The sequence below is a fragment of the Palaemon carinicauda genome, chromosome 42 (genome assembly GCF_036898095.1).
Source record: "Palaemon carinicauda isolate YSFRI2023 chromosome 42, ASM3689809v2, whole genome shotgun sequence".
In the NCBI taxonomy this organism is placed as follows: Eukaryota; Metazoa; Arthropoda; class Malacostraca; order Decapoda; family Palaemonidae; genus Palaemon; species Palaemon carinicauda.
In genome coordinates, this window is record NC_090766.1 from 24,962,368 (window position 1) to 24,988,538 (window position 26,171).

Below are 26,171 nucleotides of genomic sequence, written 5' to 3' on the forward strand. Positions count from 1 at the left end.
TGTGCTGGGGTTCGAGACCCAATCAAACTTGAAAGTTTTAGTAGTGTCTGCAACCTTACCATCCTTGTGAACTAAGAAAGGAGGTTTGGGGGAGCCTATAGGTTGACCTGCCGACTCATCAGCAGCTATTGCCTGAACCTCCCTGAGGTGGAGATGGGGCTTGGGTGCACTATCCCTTTCCTCTGCCATTCATGAGCAATATATAAACCTTCGAAGTGCAGCTCTGGGCTGTAAGAATGCCGCGGAAACCCTCAAGTAAAGCCTACTTACAGTGTACCAAATGAGGTGCACTGATTGGCACTACTCCCTACAGGGTGTCCTGCAGAAGGTATATATACTATAGGTAGTAATCACCTACATAGAATAATAACATAACCCCTAAAGAGAAATTATTCATGTCAAACTTGTAACGTTCAGAAAGCACAACATAGGTAGTAAGCGCCTACCAGAGAACACCTAAAAAGTAAACAAACCTGCAATGTTCCTATAACTGGACTGGCGATCGATTTTGGCATCACAGAATGAGCAAGTCTTGCAGTGACTTTAACTGAACTTAGGCCTGGTAACATCGCTTCTTGGGGATCAACACTTAACCATTTCAAAGTTGATGAAACCTGTGGGGGATGCATAAGAGATAGAACTTTAGTAATAAAATTCATGGTGCTTACACCTACCTTGTGTTCATAGTGCTTCTTTCTCAAAGCTGGTTAAATGCAGACATCCACCATGAAACTAAAAGAAAATTTTTTCTTTCCTTGAGTTGATCTGTTGATTAACAACAATTATTTGAGACTGGATACACTATAGTTTCTTTTTCTTTCCTGCTCTCTTGTGTTTACTTGTTTCAGACTACAATATTGTTCTACCTGTGGTCCAAATAGTGGTTTTTGGTGATTTAGGGTATTTGATACTGATTAACGGGAGATGTTTTGTTCTGGAATTCTGAATGCCTGAGGGTTCTCCAAGATTTTTATTGCTGGACAAGCATGATCCTCATTCTATTTGTCACATGCCAAAGTTAATAATCCTTGTGAGGAATGGGATTTGTTATAGAGTTCCCCTTATGAAGATAGATGTGCATGTGGTAGCTAACCATTTAAGAAGAGTTCCAAATATGAAAAAAAATTAATGCTTGGTTCAGGGGTAAATCTATAGGCTAGCTGATTACAGAGAAGATGATAATGAAAATGACATTCGGGCTATTAACGAGCTTTCTGGGGTTAACAGTAGAGATTTACAGTTTTGAAAACAAACGAGGAAGCTTGTTCACAGGTATAGTAGATGGCTGAAAACTGAAAACAACTAGATGTGGAATGGGAGCTGCAAATTTACCCTAGTAATGCACTACTGCACTATCTACCTAAATGATTATTGCATGTGGAGGGAACTTAAATATTCTTCAAAGACATGAACCTACATTATTGTCCTAAACCTTAGTATAATATTTCTTTATTGCAACTCAGTTTGTAGTAAATCAATTTAATAAATATACAATTCCTGTATTCTTGACTTTTTGCTTTAATAATTAATCATTCATCTATAGCGTGGTGCAAATTGAAATAGTATGCAATAGTAGGCAATCTGTGAGACAGAGAATTTTAGATTCCAAACTATCAAATTCATAACAATAATGTCCTTCAGTTAGTTACTTCAAAGGCATATGTCAAATAATGTTAAAAATTACCTCCAGTATCTGTTGTTTATTTGAGTAGTTAACCACAAAAAATGTATGAGGTGTAGTATCCAAAACAGACACATTTATTGCCTGAGGAAAGACATCCCAGGACACGTTCGACTGTTGGGAGATGGCTTGCCTCATTTGTGAAGCAATATCTTGTTCTTGCACTGGTTGACCAACTGAAGGATTGTGTTCCGTGATCCTGTGAAAATATAAAACGGTGAACTTAGAGAGAGAACAACACACTAAACTTGAACAACCCAACCTGACAAAGCCCTATTTTCAGACAGTTATGGGGTCTTTTGATTGGCCAGACAGTACTACATTGGATCCTTCTCTCTGGTTACGGTTCATTTTCCCTTTGCCTACACACATACACTGAATAGTCTGGCCTATTCTTTACATATTCTCCTCTCTCCTCATACACCTGATGACACTGAGATTACCAAACAATTCTTCTTAACTCAAATGGTTACTGCACTGTTATTGGTCAGTGGCCACTTTCTTCTTGGTAAGGGTAGAAGAGACTCATAAGCTATGGTAAGCAGCTCTTCTAGGAGAAGGACACTCCAAAATCAAACCATTGTCCTCTAGTCTTGGGTAGTGCCATAGCCTCTGTACCATGGTCTTCCACTGTCTTTTTGGTTAGAGTTCTCTTGCTTGAGGGTACACTCGGGCACACTATTATATCTTATTTCTCTTCCTCTTGGTTTGTTAAAGTTTGTTATAGTTTATATAAGTTATTTATTTTAATCTTGTTCTTTTTAAAATATTTTATTTTACTTAGTTTCCTTTCCTCACTGAGCTATTTTCCCTGTTGGAGCCCCTGGGCTTATAGCATCCTGCTTTTCCAACTAGGGTTGTAGCTTAGCAAGTAATAATAATAATAATAATAGGGCAAGGCTACTTCTTTTAAAGTTCTCATATTGGGATACAATGTCGGGTTTTTATGTTTATTTCTTTCAGGCTATGGCAGTGAAATCTATAGCAGGTATTAACATTGGATTGGGTTACAAAATTTAGGTCAAAGTCAAGGCACTTGGACTAGTGAGGTCATAAATATAGTAAACAAATTACATATAGAATAAAATCAAGTAATATAAATATAGCTTAAATATTTAAAAATACTTTATTTCATCTTGATACCCAACAAGGTTATATAAATCACCATCGTCTTCTAAAACACCACTGACAGATTTAACAAATAGGTTGTACCTTCGCCACTGATGAACACTACAGGTACTCCAAAATGTACTTAGCCAATTATAATCCTTCACAATAAATACATACTGCCAGCATAAAAGCTATGTTTAAAGAGATAATAGCTCCAAATTACTAATTAAATGTTATCGTAAAATGTTATTTTTATTAATAAAATAAATTTTTGAATATACTTACCCGGTGATCATATAAGCTGTCAGCTCTGCTGCCCGACAGAAAAACCTAAGGACAAAATACGCCAGCGATCGCTATACAGGTGGGGGTGTACATCAACAGCGCCATCTGTCGAGCAGGTACTCAAGTACTCCATGTCAACACAGAACCAATTTTCTCCTCGGCCCACTGGGTCTCTATTGGGGAGGAAGGGAGGGTCCTTTAATATATGATCACCGGGTAAGTATATTCAAAAATTTATTTTATTAATAAAAATAACATTTTTCAATATTAAACTTAGCCGGTGATCATATAAGCTGATTCACACCCAGGGGGGTGGGTAGAGACCAGCATTACATGTTGACATTATTAAGAGCTAAGTATTTTGTATTTCATTTTAGCAGTTATTCAAAATAACAAACATAAAATAAATAAGTACCTGGTAAGGAAGTCGACTTGAACAATTACTCTGCCTTTTTAAGTACGTCTTCCTCACGGAGCCTCGCGATCCTCTTAGGATGCTGAGCGACCCCTAGGATCTGAAGTATCAAGGGTTGCAACCCATACAACAGGACCTCATCAAAACCTCTAATCTAGGCGCTTCTCAAGAAATGACTTTGACCACCCGCCAAATCAAGTAGGATGCGAAAGGCTTCTTAGCCTTCCGGACAACCCAAAAACAATAATAAAACATTTCAAGAGAAAGATTAAAAAGGTTATGGAATTAGGGAATTGTAGTGGTTGAGCCCTCACTCACTACTGCACTCGTTGCTACGAATGGTCCTAGTGTAGCAGTTCTCGTAAAGAGACTGGACATTCTTAAGATAAAAAGACGCGAACACTGATTTGCTTTTCCAATAGGTTGCGTCGATTATACTTTGCAGAGATCTATTTTGTTTAAAGGCCACGGAAGTTGCGACAGCTCTAACTTCGTGTGTCCTTACCTTCAGCAAAGCTTGGTCTTCCTCATTCACATGGGAATGAGCTTCTCGTATTAACAGTCTGATAAAATAGGATAAAGCATTCTTTGACATCAAAGATGGATTCTTAACTGAACACCATAAAGCTTCAGACGGGCCTCGTAAAGGTTTTTAAATAGAACTTAAGAGCTCTTACAGGACATAAGACTCTTTCTAGTTCATTTCCAACCATACGATAAGTTTGGAATATCGAACGATATTGGTCAAGGCCGAGAAGGCAGCTCGTGTTTGGCTAGAAAACCAAGTTGTAGAACATGTAGCCGTTTCGGATGAGAATCCGATGTTCTTGCTGAAGGCATGAATCTCACTGACTCTTTTAGCTGTGGCTAAGCATATCAGGAAAAGAGTCTTTAAGGTGAGATCTTTCAGGGAGGCTGATTGTAGCGGTTCGAACCTGTCTGACATAAGGAATCTTAGTACCACGTCTAAATTCCAACCAGGTGTAACCAAACGACGCTCCTTCGTGGTCTCAAAAGACTTAAGGAGGTCCTGTAGATCTTTATTGTTGGAAAGATCTAAGCCTCTGTGACGGAAGACTGATGCCAACATGCTTCTGTAACCCTTGATAGTGGGAGCTGAAAGAGATCGTTCTTTCCTCAGATATAAGAGAAAGTCAGCTATTCGAGTTACAGAGGTACTGGTCGAGGATACGGATACTGACTTGCACCAGTTTCGGAAGATTTCCCACTTCGATTGGTAGACTCTAAGGGTGGATGTTCTCCTTGCTCTAGCAATCGCTCTGGCTGCCTCCTTCGAAAAGCCTCTAGCTCTCGAGAGTCTTTCGATAGTCTGAAGGCAGTCAGACGAAGAGCGTGGAGGCCTTGGTGTACCTTCTTTACGCGTGGCTGACGTAGAAGGTCCACCCTTAGGGGAAGCGTTCTGGGAACGTCTACTAGCCATCGAAGTACCTCGGTGAGCCATTCTCTCGCGGGCCAGAGGGAAGCAACTAGCGTCAACCTTGTCCCTTCGTGAGAGGCGAACTTCTGCAGTACCTTGTTGACAATCTTGAACGGAGGGAATGCATATAGATCTAGATGTGACCAATCTAGTAGAAAGGCATCTATATGAACTGCTGCTGGGTACGGGATTGGTGAGCAAAATATTGGGAGCCTCTTGGTCATCGAGGTTGCGAAGAGATCTATGGTTGGCTGGCCCCAGGTGGCCCAAAGTCTCTTGCATACATCCTTGTGGAGGGTCCATTCTGTTGGAATTATTTGTCCCTTCCGACTGAGACAATCTGCCATGACATTCAAGTTGCCTTGGATGAACCTCGTTACTAGTGAAATGTCTAGACCTTTTGACCAGGTGAGGAGGTCCCTTGCGATCTCGTACAATGTCAGAGAGTAGGTCCCTCCTTGCTTGGAGATGTACGCCAAAGCCGTGGTGTTGTCCGAGTTCACCTCCACCACTTTGCCTTGAAGGAGAGACCTGAAGCTTTTCCAGGTCAGACGTACTGCCAGTAGCTCCTTGCAGTTGAAATGCATTGTCCTTTGACTCGAGTTCCATAATCCCGAGCATTCCCTACCATCTAATGTCGCACCCCAGCCTACGTCCGATGCGTCCGAGAAGAGAACGTGGTTGGGAGTCTGAACAGTCAGGGGAAGACCCTCTCTAAGGTTGATATAGTCCTTTCACCAAGTCAGACAAGACTTTATCTTTCCGGAAACCGGGATCGAGACCGCTTCTAGCGTCTTGTCCTTTTTCCAGTGAAAAGCTAGATGGTATAGAAGAGGACGGAGGTGTAGTCTTCCTAGTGACACAAATTGATCCACGGATGACAGTGTCCCTACCAGACTAATCCACAGCCTGACTGGGCAGCGTTCCTTCTTCAGCATCTTCTGGATGGATAGCAGGGCTGGGGGTTGATCGTCTTGTTCAGCAACGTCCTCATCAGAGGGTTCCTCATCCGAAACTGATGAGGAAACGGCAACGGAGTGGGCAACGTCTGACTCGCTGAATCCGGTCGCACTGGTGGATGCATGACGGAGCCGAACGCAATATCATGGCACTGCTGCACAGTCTGTGAACTGTCAACAACCATGGGTGCGCGAGGAAGTACAGCGTCAACCCGAACTGTCTAGACTGTCTGGGTTGTGCAGTCAACACCCTACCGGGTTGGTGAGGTTGACGCACTGCGTCACAACAAGTCACCTCTGCTGGTTGTTGAACGTCTTCCTAGTGACACACTGAACGTCAACAACCACCTCCGAGCGTCGCTTAACGTCAACGTGCGACTGGCAACCCACACTGGGTCGCATCGGTGGAGGAACCACCTCAACTGGCAGACGCGAGTAGGATACCTCAGCGTCAACAGGGCGCACAACCAACCGGTTGGAAGGTTGTTGGCCAGAAGGTTCTTCTCCGCATTTAAGTCTTCTATGAAGGACACAAGCTTGGACTGCATGTCTTGCAGCAAAGCCCATTAGGGTCTACGGGAGCAGGTGTGGCAACAGACGGGGTTAGCGACTGAGGCGGAACCATTTACCATCCCTGGAAGCCTTGTTATGTGTGACATAATAGTACAGCAAAACTTCAAAGGCTCGACAAAAGTGAGAAGTTGACCTGTAAACAACTTGGAGCGTCTCCTGGCTAGGCGCCAGGGCGAGTCTACCAGAATTGAGAAGTCTATCTGGGCAGAGGCATGAACTCCCAAGCCGAGAACTTCTCTCGTGTCCTATCAGACTCTCGCTCTATAAGCCAGTTTAAAAGAAGGGAAATCAAAGGCTGTATCCCTAAAACTCCTCCTGGTGCAAAAACCAGTCGCCTAGCCAACGTAACGCTCTCTAGGAGAGCGAGAGAGCACTAGCTTAACAACAACGGCTTCGAAGTAGCTAGGCCTAGTGTAAGTTCTGACGTTTAGGCGAACGAGGAGCAGCAGTTACCAGATCCGGACGAAGATCCTTAAAAAATCATCATGATTTAATTAAAGTCCATAGGAGGCTAAGCAGCTTAAGGCCCCTCTCCAAATGACAGAGTCCTCAAAGGAATATCAGTAGGAGGGAGAACAGCACTTTCTCATCTACAGGAACCTTGTCCGATAAAAGCTAGGTTATCTCAGTGAGTCTCTCACTGGTGCATTAGTAGCAGACCAGAAGGCAACGTCATGTAACTGCTTGACAGTCTGTGAACTGTCAACAACTGAACTGTCAACCACAACAGGTGCGTGAGGACATACAGCACTGGTGCATTAGTAGCAGACCAGAAGGCAACGTCATGTAACTGCTTGACAGTCTGTGAACTGTCAACTACAGTGTTCACTCGAGACTGCTTTGACTGTCTATACTGAGCAGTCAAAACAACTCTAGAATGCGGAGGTTGACGCACCGCGTCAAAACAAAACAACTTAGGTTGTTGTTGTAACTCGCGAACGTCAACGGAGGGTTCCGTGCGTCGCTGAACGTCAACATGCGGCTGGCAGGGTACACTGCGCATGGGTGGCGGGACTCTCACAGCTGGAGTGCGGGAGAAGGTAGCCTCAGCGTCAACTGAACGCACAACCGTGGTTGGTTGTAGGCTAACGGGTGCAGCGTCAACCTTCTCCGCACGAAAGTCCTGCATTAAAGATGTTAACTGTGTCTGCATGGTCTGCAGCAAAGACCACTTAGGGTCTACAGTAGCAGGTGCGGCAACAGACGGTGTTACTGCCTGTTGCGGTACCGCTTTGCCTCTCTTAGGAGGTGAGCAGTCGTCGGAAGACTGCAGCGAGTCCGAACTGACCCAGTGGCTACAACTGGGCCGTTGGACTTGCGCGGAAGGGACCGACTTGCGCTTAATAAGCTGCGAGACCTTGGTCCATGGTTTCTTACGAGAAACCTCTTCCGCAGACGAGAAGTAAATGGGCTCTCTCGTCTTTGTGTGGGTGGGGCGATCTTGGGTAGATACGCCCGAAACCACGGAGGGAAACGTCTGTTCGTTGATCAAGGCCTGACGAACCCATAAGTCGTTCGACATTACTTCTCCCCTGGGCTTGGGAGCTTGCAAGAGGTCCCGGACTAGGTGAACGACAGGCACGAACAGACGAACCCTCGGACGCAACACTGTAACACTTTGCGCATATCACTTTATCACTTCGATTTTCTGTTTTGCACTTATTTCACTGAAATCGAAACTTTTACTGATTTCTACCTGAAACACGCAATTCTACCCTTCATTAAAAGGTAGTAATTGCGAAAACAGTCGTATAATGCAGCTCATTAATATTAGCAAAAACAGAAAACATATATAAAGATAAAGAATTCAGTGGCTGGGAAAGAGACTAAACACTAGTTCAAATAAACTACGTTTACAATCTCTCACCGCACATAGCCTGGGGACAAGAATAAAACCCTAGAAACGTTTTACCTTCTTCCCCGTACAGCGACTAGGGAGGAGAGTGATACGAGAACAACGTTACCCGCTTGAACGGAACGTTTTTTTTCTCCTCTCTCTCCCTCCGTCTCTATCTCTCTCTCTCTTTCTCTCTTGATTTCGCACCTGAGAGAAGAGCCCAATTATATATCGTCAAAAAAAAAAAAAAAAAAAAAAAAAAAAAAAAACATGTTATTTGGCTAAAGGAAAAAACTGAAAGGTTTTCCAAATAAAAAGTGCCTTTAATTTAGAATTTAAACCATTTAAGTTAAGAAAGAATGAACGAAACGTCAGAATCGATTTACTCTTACTGCAAAGTGAAACCGTGATACACACTCTCTCTATCGTAACGATAGAGCGCATGTTGAACGTCCTGAACGTCAACAACTGCGTAGTCTAAAAAAACTAAACGTTAGTTCATCTTTGAAAACAGTATGAAGACTATCAAAGAAATTCTTTCATAAAACATTAAATTTAAAAAGTTTTAAATTCTTTAAAGGCTAAATACGATATAACGGGCTCAACGTTGATTAACTTCGGTTCCAAGTTAGGACCGCCTACTATCAGGAAAGGTCGCATATAAACAAAACATTAAAATTTATTTTTATATGTTTATAATAAATGGAAAGTTAATCGAAGAGGCCTAATAAAGGCGGAGAGATATAAAATATATAGATCTATAACGTGTTAAGCAAAATTACTAAAAACCTAAACACACTTCCGTCTAAGGGAAGGGTCGGCCATTTAAAAGTGAAAGAGAGTCCATACTCTCTTTGTCACCATAATTAAATCTATCCAAAACGAGTTCAAGTTTTGAGATGAAGATAAAACCCCTGCATAGCGAAAGCTCAAAACTAGAATAGTGTACTTCACCAAATAGTTGTGAAAACAAATCCAGTTAGTAACAGCGTATTTAGTAGGTCTTGCCAGTGGCACGACAGAGAGAAAATTGGTTCTGTGTTGACATGGAGTACTTGAGTACCTGCTCGACAGATGGCGCTGTTGATGTACACCCCCACCTGTATAGCGATCGCTGGCGTATTTTGTCCTTAGGTTTTTCTGTCGGGCAGCAGAGCTGACAGCTTATATGATCACCGGCTATGTTTAATATTGAAAATTAATTCTTTCTAATAAACATTATCTTAATTCTTTCTACAAAAAAAAAGGTATTATTATCATTATTACTTGCTAAGCTACAGCCCTAGTTGGAAAAGCAACACGCTATAAGCCCAAGGGCTTCAACAGGGAAAATAACCTAATCAGGAAAGGAAATAAGGAAATAAACTACAAATAACAAAATAAAATAATTTAAGGACAGTAACAACATTGAAATAAGTCTTTCTTACACATACATGCATATACCTAGGCACTTCCCCCAATTTTGGGGGGTAGCCGACATCAAACAAATGAAACAGAAAAGGGGACCTCTCCTCTCTACGTTCCTCCCAGCCTGATAAGGGACTCAACCGAGTTAGGCTGGTACTACTAGGGGTGCCACAGCCCACTCTCCCCCGTTATCCACCACAGATGAAGCTTCATAATGCTGAATCCCCTACTGCTTCTACCTTCGCTGTCTTCCAAGGCACCGGAGGAAGCAGCAGAGCCTACCGGAACTGCGTCACAATCGCTCGCCATTCATTCCTATTTCTAGCACGCTCTCTTGCCTCTCTCACATCTATCCTCCTATCACCCAGAGCTTCCTTCACTCCATCAATCCACCCAAACCTTGGCCTTCCTCTTGTAGTTCTCCCATCAACTCTTCTTTAGCAGACAGCCATTTTCCATTCTCTCAACAGGGGCAAACCACCTCAACACATTCATATCCACTCTAGCGGCTAACTCATTTCTTACACCCGTTCTCACCCTCACTAATACATTCCTAACCCTATCTACTCGAGATACACCAGCCATACTCCTTAGACATTTCATCTCAAACAAATTCAAGTTCTGTCTCTCCGTCACTTTCATTCCCCACAACTCCGATCCATACATCACAGTTGGTACAATAACTTTCTCATACAGAACTCTCTTTATATTCATGCCCAACCCTCTATTTTTTACTACTCCCTTAACTGCCCCCAACACTTTGCATCCTTCATTCACTCTCTTGACGTACATCTGCTTCCACTCCACCATTTGCTGCAACAACAGACCCCTAGTACTTAAACTGATCCAACTCCTCAAGTAACTCTCCATTCAACCTCGCACCACCCTCCTTTCTCGTACATCTCATAACCTTACATTAACTCTCAACTTCCTTCTCTCACACACCCTTCCAAATTCTGTCACTAATCGGCCAAGCTTCTCTTCCGCGTTTGCAACCAGTACAGTATCATCTGCAAATAACAACTGATTTACCTCCCATTCATGGCCATTCTCGTCTACCAGTTTCAATCCTCGTCCAAGCACTCGAGCATTCACCTCTCTCACCACTCCATCAACATACAAGTTAAACAACCACGGCGACATCACACATCCCTGTCTCAGCCCCACTCTCACCGGAAACCAATCGCTCACTTCATTTCCTATCCTAACACATGCTTTACTACCTTTGTAGAAACTTCTCACTGGTTGCAACAATCTTCCACCAACTTCATATAACCTCATCACATTCCACATTGCTTCCCTATCAACGCTTTCTCCAGATCCATAAACACAACATACACCTCCTTACCTTTTGTTAAATAGTTCTTGCATATTTGCCTAACTGTAAAAATCTGATTCATACAAGCCCTACCTCTTCTAAAACCATTTTGTACTTCTAAGATTGCATTCTATGTTTTATCCTTAATTATTATTATTATTATTACTAGCCAAGCTACAACCCTAATTGGAAAAGCAAGATGCTATAAGCCCAAGGGCTCCAATAGGGAAAAATAGCCCAGTGAGGAAAGGAAATAAGGAAATAAATAAATGATGAGAACAAGTTAACAATAAATCATTCTAAAACAGTAACAACGTCAAAGCAGATATGTCCTATATAAACTATTAACAACGTCAAAACAGATATGTCATATATAAACTATAAAAAGACTCATGTCAGCCTGGTCAAAATAAAAATATTTGTTCCAACTTTGAACTTTTGAAGTTCTACTGATTCAACTACCCGATTTGGAAGATCATTCCACAACTTAATCCTATTAATCAGTACTCTAACATACACTTTTCCCACCACACTCAACAAACTAATACCCCTTGAATTATATTAACTATTAAAACTTCAAAAAACAAGAGGAAGGGAAATAACATCAAATATTGTGCCTGAGTGTACCCTCAAGCAAGAGAATTCTACCCCAAGACAGCGGATGACCATGGTACAGAGGCTATGGCACTACCCAAGACTAGAAAACAATGGTTTGATTTTGTAGTGTCTTTCTTCTAAAAGAGTCTTTTCTACCCTTACCAAGAAGAAAATTACCACTGAAGAATTACAGTGCAGTAGTTAACCCCTTGAGCGAGGACAAACTTTTTGGTAATCTCAGTGTTGTCTGCTGTATGAGAAGAGGCGGCTATGTAAAGAATAAGACAGACTATTCTGTGTATGTGTAGGAAAAAGGAAAATGAACCGTGACCAGAGAGAAGGATCCAATGCAGTACTGTCTGGCCAGTCAAAGGACCCAATGACTCTCTAGTGGTAGTATCTCAAAGGGTGGCTGGTACCTTAGTCAACCTACTACCTATGGTATTGTATAAAGATTTGAGAGGAAAACAACTTTGGAATATTTGTGTAATATGGTACTTACACATTTCTTTCACTCCACCAGTAAATTTATCATTTACTACCTCAAGAAGTTTCATCATACAGGTTGCTCACTTTATTTGATTAGGTCAACAAAAGAGTCCACACCATGAATTGTCAGCTGTGATTGGGTGTCATCTAATTATTATCAATTGTTCTGAAAATTCTCATTTTCACCACTAGGACAGAGTTAACTTCCTCGATGGTTCATTCAATACCTAACCACACAAGATAAATCCTTATAGTGAGACAGGTGTAGGCTAAACAAGTCTGTTGGGAGTGAGACAGTGGGAACATGAAATCACCTCCCATTCATCTGTAAACATGTACTTCAGGTCTGAAGCCAAAGGCTCTAACTGAAAGAGCTCCTCCCCCTTAAATCCACTGAGTCAATTCTCACAGATGATTATCATCATTGCTATTACTAGCTATTATCACTACCATCTTTTGGTTGGCTGTCATCAACATAAACCTCAAAAATAGTTTGTTGTAAATCCTCTCCTAACCATGATCTCTTCTCTCATTCATAAAAGCAATGGATTTCTATGAACGTGGAAACATCTTTGCAATTTAGAACAAAGTTGTAACCAAAAGAGACCTGTAAATATTCATAGGTGATGGGCAGAAAGATAGAAGATAGATTATATAATATAGGGGGCTGAAGTGAAAATAAAATTAAAAAAAGTAGAAACATACTTGGTCAAAATTGGGGGAAATTTACCTTGGTTCACGTGCCCTTAGATTCAATGAAAAATCACCCATCTTTGGTTAAGTGAATTTTGGATTAGATTGGATTATAAATCTTAGCCTAGTGGCCAAGAACAGTGAAGTCATTCAGTGACTCAGATGACTTTATTGGGGCTACCAGGCATTGAAAGGTTAAGGACGTCTAGTTTCAGATCTAATTTCATATGATAAGATACTCATCAGAACAACAGCCGAACAAGCAGTTAATTTCCCCAGTAATCAGCTTTAAACTCATAAGGTGAGGTGGGCCTCTATCCTATGACCATGCAATTGCATTAAATATCATTAGTGCCAAAAAATTCTCATCTGAGGTGGGAAAAATTACTGAAATTAGTTTAGATCCCTACATATATCTCCTATTTCCTGGTGCCTGGTCACCGCAGTCATTACTACAGGTGGTGGGTATACAGACAGTTCTGAGGCTCCCTTTAGCTTTCGTTCATTGCAAAAAAAAAATTAATTCATTTTTTTACAATTTTCATATTTTTTAGACATTTGTAACCAGGTATTTGAGGTTTGCAATACTGTCTGACAGTATTAAAAAACAAACTCCCACTTTGTCAAATAAGCGCTCATAGAAGAAACATGCCTATTGAAAAACATCTAATAAACTTATCAATCACTATTTAAAGGATTATTTTAAACAAAATAGAAATATAATTTGATTTAACAAATCAAGATATAACATTTAACTCCAAATGATGAAGATAATAACTTCTACATAAAATTACCTTACCTGTCAGGCTGCATAGAGATATTAGCCATGGACACAGAATTCATGGTGTATTCTGCTTCTAGGCAAGTAAATGCAATACTTGATGTGTCATCAATCACCTGCTTTTCACCATCAAGTTGGACCTGTAAAATATTTCATAGTAAGTAACTTGACTTGTAATATAAACAGAAATTGAAGTGTGTCTCATGCAATGCAGTACAGATACAGTAATACTCTAGGTTCTTTAGTGCCTCTTCTGCCCATGGCTGCATTGATCATTACCCTTTTGTTCTGCTTCTTTAGCCCTTCCCACTCAACAGTAAAACTTTCTTCTTTTTTTTAGTCTTTTCCCACTCAACAGCAAACCATTTTTTTCATTACATGCTTTAAGTAACATAAGGAAGAGTAATAGAGAATAATCAATTTTAAAGAACATTTCATTAAAAAATAACAGCCATTAAGAAAGACATTTACATCAAGTTTGTTACACCATACCTGAATCTTAGAACATGAGCTGTAAAATATTCTTGCATCATCCGAGTGTAAAGGAAGAATAACATCTTCTGCTTGTTCATCTCTCTCTCCACTAAATAAAACATTCCAATCAATTTTCAGCAGACAAGGATCGTTGACATGTCGTACTTTTGCAGCCTTGTTTCTAAGAAAGAAAGAAAATTTTAATGAGTATACCATTTAAAATTAGGAAAATGTTAAATGCTCATACTATGTATCGCATATTGCAATAAAGTCAACATTCCTTGTAGGATGAACTAACTTCCTAAAGCGTCTTCTCAAGATTTCATCTCCATATATGATCTGTAGGAAAGCCAAGCATCCGGGGGTCCTAGCCATTACAGAGGAGGTTCCATTCACTATGATAAAAACATCACGATTGTCTTTTGGCTTTAGAAGTAAGTCTTGCGGTTGGACTGATATATCTGTCGCTGGGATGAGCTCTGTGCACTTTTCGTCTGTAAATCAAAAATCCATGCACATTCAATTAAGAATCCTAAAACTAAATTTATATTCACATACAGTATATTTAGAATGTAGAAAAATTACAGCTATTTTGAGATACAGGTACTGTTAAGTTTTACTAATCACTTGTTTATTATCCAAAGTTGCAATTCATGGTAATTGCTTAGTCTAGGCTAAGTCTACTGTGCATAAAATTTTGATTGAATAGCCTGATTTTTACACAATAAATATGTAAATAAACTTTCTGAATTGTTAGTACTGATTATAGGATTAGTATGAAATAACATACCATAAGCTTCCAAGGGGGAAATAATTACACTAACTACTAACTAAAACAAGCGGAAAAGTCCTCATAGTACGTGCGGCAATTTGATGTTAGCCATTCAAGTGTGATAAGATCATATCAGTTCTCACTGACATGATATTCAAGGGGAGGATTGGAGTATCATGCCCATTTCTGAGGCAGGCGAGTGGGCATGAGGGCTGGGCGGGTCATGAAGGGGGATATCTAGATGGTTGAACTGGGTGCAGGGGGGAAATGATAGAAAAAAGGTTGGGAACCACTGCCATAAACAATGGTTGGCTTGTACTGTATTACTATAACAACTTTGGGGACTATTGATGTGCAGGTTAACTAAAATGATCTAATTTACATTAGCCCAGTAAAGCTTCTACCATTAAATACAGTACTGTATGCTACATTAGCTAGGGTAAACTACAGTTCTACAGCAAAGTGGAAGAGAGAAAATAAGTTAAGTAGCTGGAACTGGAGGGACACAGCACAGAATCTTTTAACACAATCCTAAGGGCTTTGTCCAAGGTAGTTTGTGTAGGTGGTACTGTAATGCTAGAGTCTGACGACTATCGAGTGCATAGCTCCAGCGTAGCTTTTGAGAGGCAATGACACCATATATTATTAGTAATAAATAAAACACCAACAATTATTAGCCATGAAGCGAGATATTTTTAATGGCATTAGAGCAAATCAGGGCTAGAAGTATGAATGAGGTCTGTTGAACATAGATTTTGAATGACCTGCTCCATTTCTTCTTAACCTACTATACCTTTTTCAGAACGATAAAATTCATGGTAATACTCTAAAGTATTGTTAAATGGCCTTGAGACTCATGATAGCTCAGTATAATAATTAATGACATGAACAGCATTAATCCTAAGCTTATAGTTCTTGATAGATTTGCACTGGAACATGACCTTACTATGGTAGTTGGTCCACTTAATAAGTCTCACATGAGGGGAAAGGGGATTTGAACACTGTTTATACGTATACGTATTTGAGCTTTAGAACATTGTGCAAAAGAGAAATGAACTGTTCTTTGTTTGATACTCAAGAACGACCTATAAACCTTTAAGCAGAGATGTTTTTGTTCCAAAATCACGCTGGATAATGACCCATGAAGCTTAATAAATTACCACTACACAAAGAAGGAAGTACCCTCACACATTTCATTTAAAATGCAATAAATGTAATAATCACCTGCAAATAGCCGTAACTTCAGAAACATTTCTCTGTCCCCAGTATTAGCCAGAGCAGTGTGAAACATTGCTGGTTGATGAGGAGATATATCTCTAATGATGAACGGTTCACCATCATTACTATCTGGAATGAGCAGTTTGCCCTGACCACCGTAACCTTGCAGGGGAATCTGTAATGAACTTTGACTGTAATGGTATAAAACCATTATACTAAACTCACCTAAATCATACTATTCAATTTTATATAGATTTAATTATATTAAAAAATCTTATTTTTATCAATATACCAAAAACAATCCCTCACCTGGAATTTTATAGGATTTGGAAGACCACGAGGCTTACATATTAAGCAGCCCTTTGTTGCCTCAACTGCAGTTGGAGTGAAAAAGACAGAGAGTGCTAACTCTTGATTAGGCTCCAGCACAGCATTTAAAAGGCTTTTTCCATCTTTGCTCCCCATTGTACATACCTGATGATTATAATAATAGAATAGTCATTTTTACCATAATCCTAAAAATATCACCAATTTGAAAATAATATTTGACCTCTCATGCAATTCAAGATATCCAGAACTTGTAATACCAACAACTACACCACTACAGAAAGCCCTCAAATTAAACTTAATGGGTTCCAAGAAGCTGTTTGTAACTCGGCTTAGGGTAGGTTTCACCTGACTCACATACATAAAACTTTCAGCTGCAGAAGTCAACAAATAGTCCTATTTTATAAGCCAAACGTTGTCTTGCTTACTGCATTAAATTATATAATATTGCTATATTACAGTACAGTATTTCATTGTGAACTTTTGATACAATATCTTAGATTTGTGATTTCAATTGGATTTGAGTTTGTACCTCCGAATGTTTGAGAGTTGAGAACCGTATGTGAAGTGAAAATAAACATTTGTGTATAAATCAAATTTTATTTTCAATTCACATACATACCTTTTGATTCAGAGCAACTATGGCAGCCCAAGACACTGAAAGGCCATGATACATAGGGCTAGGGTGCTATCCAAGACTAGGAAAAATAGGTTTTATTTGAAAGTTCTCCTAAAAGTGTTCCTTACCATAGTAAACCCTTTTACCCCCAATGGACGTACTGGTACGTTTCACAAAACTCATCCCTCTACCCCTATGGACGTACTGGTACGTTTCACAAAACTCATCCCTCTACCCCTATGGACGTACTGGTACGTTTCACAAAACTCATCCCTCTATCCCCATGGACGTACTGGCACGTTTCACAAAACTCATCCCTTTATCCCCATGGATGTACTAGTATGTCCTTGCAAAAAATGCTATTTACATTTTTTGGCATATTTTTGATAACTTTATAAGAATCTTCAGGCATTTTCCAAAAGAATACGACCAACCTGACCTCTCTATGATGAAAATTAAGGCTGTTAGAGCAATCTAAAAAATATATATTGCAAAATGTGCTTGAAAAAAAAATGCCTGGGGGTTAAGGGTTGGAAAGTTCCAAATAGCTTGGAGGTAAAAGGGTTAAAGTATCTCTTCAACCCTTACCAACTAAAAGGTCAGTTGCTTTCTATTGTCAGTTGTGTGAGCAAAATGAGAAATAGATAACAAATATGCCAGACTATTCAGTGTAAATGAAGGCTAATATAAGAACACTAGCTAGACAACATCATGCAGTAAGGCCAGTACTTAAAGTATCTTAATGAGTAACTGTTGCTCTTACCAATTATGGACAGCAGACCATGGTGTAATATGTAGATTAAATCATAATTATCAGTACAATATATCCAAAAATGAAATTAATTAAACACTAAGTTATCTGAAATCTTTCCTATATGTTAACTACCATAGTTCCTAATGTATAGATTTACAGTATACAAAACAGTAAAAATAAAAAAAAAAATAATTGCAAAACACAAAGTAAAGAATGCCAAAATTTAAAAAGGCAGGAAATAAGTGGGAATACTTAAAGGTACTCATGCAATCAATGTTAGCTACTGTTTTTTATATAACGGATAAAAATAAAAGTTAAATTTGATAATGGATGAAAAATTAAAGATAAAAAAGAAACAATGTAAATGGCATGATGTTTTCCAAGCAACCAGAACAAAGCTGTGAAAAATCTTGCAACTGCATGCACTCCTCAGTCACACACACCAAAAAGGCTGAAAATTGCTGAACAGGTACGTTATGAGTTCATTTCAAAATCTGCGTACCTGAAATGCTTTGCTGTCTGCTACAATGATACACAAGGACAGAGCTTGGGTTGGGCAATTGTTCCAGAGAACAAGTTTCTTCCATGCCTGGTCCCCAACCGCAACTGTACCAAAAGCTATTTCTGACTTCGAAGACTTCAAGGCCGATTTCAAGGTAACCTGAGAAGGCTTTAGAAAAAAAATAATCAAACTGAAAGTAAAGATATAATTAAATGAACATGACAGAATACCCAGATAAAGTATTTCACATTAAAAGAAAGACCCCCCCAAACAGTAGTACAAAAGATGATCAATGCAAGTCCAGATAAAGCTATATACATAAATGATAACTAGACCTGCTTCAAGTCAAGTACAAAACTACACAATGCCACCAGCACAAGGGCTATAAAAATCTTTGATCTTTAAAACAATATCTTCTGTATTCTTACCATAGGAGCACTTCTAGTTCTCTGGAGAGGAGCTGCAGGTTGCTTTAAGAGTTTTGGAACCCCATATGACTTTCCAACAATTGAAATCTCATACAACTTTCCTTTTGGCTCCACACACAAAAACAGAACACTGGGGGAAAAAAGGTATGAATAAGGTAAGCAAAACAATTTTCCAAATATATTACAGTGATACCTCGGTAGTCGAACGACTCTAAATTCGAACAAATCGGAGTTCGACCAAAAAATTCGAGTAATTTTTGCTGCGGTGTTCGAACAAAAAACCGGAACTCGAACAGCCGAACGCGTGACCGAGTGAGATGAGCGGCCATCTCGGCTACTCTCGCTTGGTCGGGTAGCATCATTTCAAGAGAGAGCGTCAATCCGACAACACGAGTTGAGAATTTATTGTGATTTAGTGCGTTTTATTGTCTCTTTTTGCCGATAATAATGGGCCCCAAGAAAGTTAGTGATAAGGGGAAGGATAAGAGGAAAACTGAGAACAACGATCGAGTTGAAGAAGGAAATTATTGTGAAATACGAGAATGGTGCACGAGTGTCTGATCTAGCCTTACAGTATGGCATGGCGAAGTCGACCATTTCGACCTTTTTGAAAAATAAGGAAGTAACAAAGAATGCTAATGTTGCACAGGGAGTGACAGCAATTAGTAAGCAAAGGCCACAAGTAATTGAGGAAATGGAAAAGTTGCTCCTTATATTTATTAAAGAAAAGCAGTTGGCCGGGGAAAGTATAAGTGAAGCTTTCATTTGCGAGAAAGCTCTTCATATTCATGAAGAATTGGTGAAGAAAAATGCCAGTACTAGTGAAAGTGATTCGTCATTTACTTTTAAAGCAAGCAGGGGCTGGTTCGAGAAATTCCGGAACAGAACTGGTATTCACCGTGTGACTAGGCATGGGGAGGCAGCCAGTTCGGATCAGGCGGCAGCTGAACAATACGTTGTTGAATTCGACCGATACATTAAGGAACAAAATTTAATCCCGCAGCAAGTCTTCAATTGCGATGAGACCGGGTTATTTTGGAAGAAAATGCCGGCCAATACCTACATTAATGATAATGTTATGTCTCACTTTAGAAGAATAGTGCAGAAGAGAAAGAAGCAGCTGACAATTGACATGTTTTTCATAAAAGAAAAGAGAGCTGCTACATCCCAGCCTGATTCCCCTCCAATGAAGAGAAACAGAAGAGAAAAAACCCCTGAAGGAGATTTGCCCGACCTTTTACTGCAGAGAGAAAAAACCCCTGAAGGAGAACTACCCAGCCACATCATGGAAGGGGACTCTCCTTACAAGCAGTAACCTCCCCCTTCCATCCTCTCCACATCCATTCCTGTATGCCATTGAACCGCTGCTCAAAGGTATGTACAGTAAATGGTTTAAAATTATTTTATATAGTTTTCTGACCAATTTCGTACACATTTAAATAATTATTGTTGTTTAGGTACACGTTTTATTAATATTTTGGGCATTTTGGAATGAGTAGGAACGTATAAAAATAAATACCATTATTTCTTATGGGAAAAAAGGTTTCGGTACTCGAACAAATCGGAGGTCGAACACTGATCCCGAACGGATTATGGTCGAGTACCGAGGTATCACTGTACTTGAAACTTGGGCTTTACACATGCAAGATATTCATTATCACATTGAATGCTGAAGGCCTGAAGTAACTACCCTCAAAAATATATTTTGATCAATATCCAGACAAAACAAATCTATTCATCATAAAACTTTCACAATCTCCTCTCCTTAATGTTTTTAAATATTACCTTTCCATCTCTCCAATTTTCTCTTTAGGGGTGAAGACAACAGATACAGACGCCATGGCATGAGGCGGAATAATCAAATTGCTCGGATGAATGACAAAATGGTCTTTATATTCTCTCGTTTCTAAGGACAGGTGAAGAGGAAAGGACGAAGAATTTTTCAAAGGGACGCTTGCACTGCACGACTCGTCTGCTTTGGCCTCGAGAGTCAGAGGCTCCAAACTGCATAAGTGCTGAAGTCTAACAGCACCTATGAATGCCTGTCGAAAAGAAAAATCTAAAATTTCAGCAATGAAAATGCAATTATCAATAATAAAAAAATACCTGTCTGAAATAGTACCATGAAATGAGAACAGATAATAAAATTGCAAATGATAAAAAGATCTTGAGCATAATACCAAAGATATACAATTGAACTATTTCATTTTTTTTTTATGCAATCAATTGATATACAATAAAAACACTTAAGCTTTCGCAAAATATCTTAACTCTCAACTACAGTACTGTATATATGAAGTTATTGATCATCTGAGTGGTTACAGTTTTCTGTAACTAATCAAGTAAACACAACTTTTTACTTACTTAACTATGAATTACTCATTTCCTCGCTTATAATTGCTGCTATTCATTTGAATCCAAAACTTGGATCGTCAATAATCGCTGAGAAAATCTATCTTAAAACTCTAAATCATAAAATAATTATCAACTACTAAAACACAATACAGGAGGTCCTCAACTTACTAACTTAATTAGCTCCAAGAAGCTATTTTTAAATTAAACCTTGTTAAGTTTTAGCCAACGGTAAGCCTAACCTGAATCCCATGTCTTTGATTTCCAGCTGCAAAAGTCAACAAATAGTGGGGTTTCATATGAAATAAAGTAGATATCAAGTTATCAAAAATGTAATAACCTGGTATGGATGGTGTGAGAGCTGAGATGTTGAAGGAAGGGGGTGTGACTACTTGAATAGTTGGTGAGATTGTTTAATATGTTTTGTATTGACAATGGTACCAGTAGATTGGGTTTGTGCATGTATTGTACCACTATACAAGGGTAAGGGAGATGTGCATGAGTGTTGTCATTCAAGGGTATTAGTTTGTTGAGTGTGGTTGGAAAAGTGTATGGTAGAATACTGATTAATAGGATTAAGGATAAAACAGAGAAAGCAATCTTAGAAGTACAGGGTGGTTTTAGAAGAGGTAGGGGATGTATGAATTAGATTTTTACAGTTAGGCAGATATGCGAGAAATATTTAGCCAAAGGTAAGGAAGTATATGTTGCGTTTATGGATCTGGAGAAAGCGTATGATAAAGTTGATAGGGAAGCAATGTGGAATGTGATGAGGTTATATGGAGTTGGTGGAAGGTTGTTGCAAGCAGTGAAAAGTTTCTACAAAGGTAGTAAAGCATGTGTTAGGATAGGAAATGAAGTGAGTGATTGGTTTCCGGTGAGAGTGGGGCTGATACAGGGATGTGTGATGTCACCTTGATTGTTTAACTAATATGTTGATGGAGTGGTGAAAGAGGTGAATGCTCGAGTGCTTGGACGAGGATTGAAACTAGTAGACGAGAATGATCATGAATGGGAGGTCAATCAGTTGTTGTTTGCGGATGATACTGTACTGGTTGCAGACTCGGAAGAGAAGCTTGGTTGATTAGTGACAGAGTTTGGAAGGGTATGTGAGAGAAGGAAGTTGGGAGCTAATGTGGGTAAGAGTAAGGTTATGAGATGTACGAGAAGGGAAGGTGGTGTGAGGTTGAATATGTTGAATGGAGAGTTACTTGAGGAGGTGGATCAGTTTAAGTACTTGGGGTATGTTGTTGCAGCAAATGGTGGAGTGGAAGCAGATGTATGTACAGTATATGTAAGAGAGTGAATGATGGATGCAAAGAATGGGGGGCAGTGAAGGGAGTGGTAAGGAATAGAGGGTTGGCAATGAATGTAAAGAGAGTTCTATATGAGAAAGTGATTGTACCAACTGTGATGTATGGATCGGAGTTGTGGGGAATGAAAGTGATGGAGAGACAGAAATTGAATGTGTTTGAGATGAAGTGTCTAAGGAGTATGGCTAGTGTATCTCGAGTAGATAGGGTTAGGAACGAAGTAGTGAGGGTGAGAACGGATGCAAGAAATGAGTTAGCAGCTAGAGTGGATATGAATGTGTTGAGGTGGTTTGGCCATGTTGAGAGAATGGAAAGTGGCTGTCTGCTAAAGAGGGTGATGAATGCAAGAGTTGATGGGAGAAGTACAAGAGGAAGGCCAAGGTTTGGGTGGATGGATGGAGTGAAGAAAGCTCTAGGTGATAGGAGTATAGATGTGAGAGAGGCAATAGAGCATGCTAGAAATGAGAATGAATGACGAGCGATTATGACGCAGTTACAGTAGGCCCTGCTGCTTCCTCCGGTCACCTTGGATGACTGCGGAGGTAGCAGCAGTAGGGGATTCAGCGTTATGAAGCTTCATCTGTGGTGGATAACGGGGGAGGGTGGGCTATGGCACCCTAGCAGTACCAGCTGAACTCGGTTGAGTCCCTTGTTTGGCTGGGAGGAACGTAGAGAGGAAAGGTCCCCCTTTTTTCATTTGTTTGATGCAGGCTACCCCCAAAAATTAGATGAAGTGCCTTGGTATATGTATGTATTTAGCTTTCTATATTACATAATACTATATTGTTTTATTAAAGTATTTCTTTATCTTATCTTTGTTACCTGCAGTTGGATTTGTTTGTATCTACAAATGTTTGTAATTGGAGGACCTTCTGTATGGCTAATTTCCCAAACTTACCTTGATTTTCATGCTAGAAATAATGATAGTTGATTGGTTAGGGGTATCCAGCTCCACTTGCAGCAAGCTCTCAACTTCACATACACCACTTTCATTTACTGTAAAAATAAAATCTTATTTAAAAATATTTCAACAAAAATGTTATTTTCCTTAGTAAAATAAATTTTTGAATATACTTACCCGATGATCATGTAGCTGTCAACTCTGTTGCCCGACAGAAATCTACGGTCGGGATACGCCAGCGATCGCTATACAGGTGGGGGTGTACACAACAGCGCCATCTGTGAGCAGGTACTCAAGTACTTCTTGTCAACAAGAACTCAATTTTCTCCTCGGTCCACTGGTTCTCTATGGGGAGGAAGGGCGGGTCCTTAAATTCATGATCATCGGGTAAGTATATTCAAAAATTTATTTTACTAAGGAAAATAACATTTTTCAATATTAATCTTACCCGATGATCATGTAGCTGATTCACACCCAGGGTGGTGGGTGGAGACCAGCATACATGTTAACAAAGAAGCTAAGTATCCCGTATCTTATTTTAGCCGTTATTCAAAATAACAAACATAAAATAAATAAGTACCTGGTAAGGAAGTCGACTTGAACCATTACTCTGCCTTTTTAAGTTCGTCTTCCTTACTGAGCCTAGCGATCCTCTTAGGATGCTGAGCGACTCCTAGGTGCTGAAGTATGAAGGGCTGCAACCCATACTAAAGGACCTCATCACAACCTCTAATCTAGGCGCTTCTCAAGAAAGAATTTGACCACCCGCCAAATCAACCAGGATGCGGAAGGCTTCTTAGCCTTCCGGACAACCCAGAAATATTTCAAGAGAAAGATTAAAAAGGTTCTGGAATTAGGGAATTGTAGTGGTGGAGCCCCCACCACTACTGCACTCGTTGCTACGAATGGTCCCAGAGTGTAGCAGTTCTCGTAAAGAGACTGGACATTCTTAAGATAAAAGACGCGAACACTGATTAGCTTTTCCAATAGGTTGCGTCAAATATACTTTGCAGAGATCTATTTTATTAAAAGGTCACGGAAGTTGTGATAGCTCTAACTTCGTGTGTCCTTAACTTCAGCCAAGCTTGGTCTTCCTCATTCAGAAGGGAATGAGCTTCTCGTATTAACAGTCTGAAAATAATAGGATAAAGAATTCTCTGACATAGGCAAAGATGAATTCTTAACTGAACACTATAAAGCTTCAGACGGGCCTCGTAAAGGTTTTTAAAATAGAACTTAAGAGCTCTACAGGACATAATACTCTTTCTAGTTCATTTCCAACCATATCGATAAGTTTGGAATAACGAACGATATTGGTCAAGGCCGAGAAGGCAGCTCGTGTTTGGCTAGAAAACCAAGATGTAGAACATGTAGCTGTTTCGGATGAAAATCCGATGTTCTTGCTGAAGGCATGAATCTCACTGACTCTTTTAGCTGGTAAGGCATATCAGGAAAAGAGTCTTAAAGGTGAGATCTTTCAGGGAGGCTGATTGAAGTGGTTCGAACCTGTCTAACATAAGGAATCTTAGAACCACATCTAAATTCCAACCAGGTGTAACCAAACGACGCTCCTTCGTGATCTCAAAAGACTTAAGGAGGTCCTGTAGATCTTTATTGTTAAAAAGATCTAAGCCTCTGTGACGGAAGACTGATGCCAACATGCTTCTGTAACCCTTGAAAGTGGGAGCTGAAAGAGATCGCTCTTTTCTCAGATATAAGAGGAAGTCAGCTATTTGAGTTACAGAGGTACTGGTCGAGGATACGGATACTGACTTGCACCAGTTTAGGAAGATTTCCCACTTCGATTGGTAGACTCTAAGGGTGGATGTTCTCCTTGCTCTAACAATCGCTCTGGTTGCCTCTTTCGAAAAACCTCTAGTACTCGAGAGTCTTTCGATACTCTGAAGGCAGTGAGACGAAGAGCGTGGAGGCCTTGGAGTACCTTCTTACGCGTGGCAGACGTAGCAGGTCCACCCTTAGGGGAAGAGTTCTGGGAACGTCTACTAGCCATCGAAGTACCTCGGTAAGTTATTCTCTCGCGGGCCAGAGGGAAGCAACTAGTGTCAACTTTGTCCCAACGTGAGAGGCGAACTTCTGCAGTACCTTGTTGACAATCTAGAACGGAGGGAATGCATATAGATCTAGATGAGACTAATCTAGTAGAAAGGCATCTAAAAGAACCACTGCTGGGTCCAGGATAGGTGAGCAAAGTATTGAGAGCCTCTTGGACATCGAGGTTGCGAAGAGATCTATGGTTGGCTGGCCCCAGGTGACCCAAAGTCTCTTGCATACATCTCTGTGGAGGGTCCAATATGTTGGAATTATTGTCCCTTCCTACTGAGCCAAACTGCTAAGACATTCAAGTTGCCTTGGAAGAAATTTGTTACTAGTGAAAAGTCTAGACCTGTTGAACAGGAGAGGAGGTCACTAGCGAACTCGCACCATGTCAGAGAGTAGGTCCCTCCTTGCTAGGAGATGAACATCAAAGCAGGGAGTTGTCCGTGTCGACCTCCATTACTTTGTCTTGAAGGAGAGACCTGAAGCTTTTCCAGGTCAGACGTACTGCCAGAAGCTTCTTGCAGTTAAAATGCATTGTCCTTTGACGCGAGTTCCATAATCCCGAGCATTCCCTACCGCCTAAGGTCGCACCCCAGCCTACGTCCGATGCGTCTGAGAAGAGAACGTGGTTGGGAGTCTGAACAGTCAGGGGAAGACCCTATAAAAGGTTGATAAAGTCCTTTCCTCAGGTTAGACCAGACTTATCTTCCGGAAACCGGGATCGAGACCGCTTCTAGCGTCTTGTCCTTTTCCAGTGAAGAGCTAGATGAAACCGAAGAGGACGGAGGTGTAGTCTTCCAAGTGACACCAATTGCACCACGGATGACAGTGTCCTAACCAGACTCATCCACAGCCTGACAGGGCCGTATT

At 40.2% G+C, this 26,171-nt stretch overlaps 1 protein-coding gene across 1 annotated transcript in view; it reads right to left on the minus strand.

Annotated features, from left to right (window-relative positions):
* Window positions 1-26,171, minus strand: part of LOC137633221 (centrosomal protein of 192 kDa-like) — an 88,988-nt gene that overhangs the window by 8,208 nt on the left and 54,609 nt on the right. Inside the window, exons 17-27 of the mRNA XM_068365390.1 lie at window positions 23,241-23,338; window positions 20,463-20,719; window positions 18,678-18,807; window positions 18,250-18,417; window positions 16,357-16,521; window positions 16,054-16,222; window positions 14,356-14,551; window positions 14,076-14,238; window positions 13,602-13,723; window positions 1,685-1,880; window positions 474-614 (exon numbers count right to left, since the gene is read on the minus strand). Of these exons, the coding sequence (XP_068221491.1) occupies window positions 474-614; window positions 1,685-1,880; window positions 13,602-13,723; window positions 14,076-14,238; window positions 14,356-14,551; window positions 16,054-16,222; window positions 16,357-16,521; window positions 18,250-18,417; window positions 18,678-18,807; window positions 20,463-20,719; window positions 23,241-23,338 (1,805 nt within the window). The remainder of the gene's footprint in view (window positions 1-473; window positions 615-1,684; window positions 1,881-13,601; window positions 13,724-14,075; window positions 14,239-14,355; window positions 14,552-16,053; window positions 16,223-16,356; window positions 16,522-18,249; window positions 18,418-18,677; window positions 18,808-20,462; window positions 20,720-23,240; window positions 23,339-26,171) is intronic.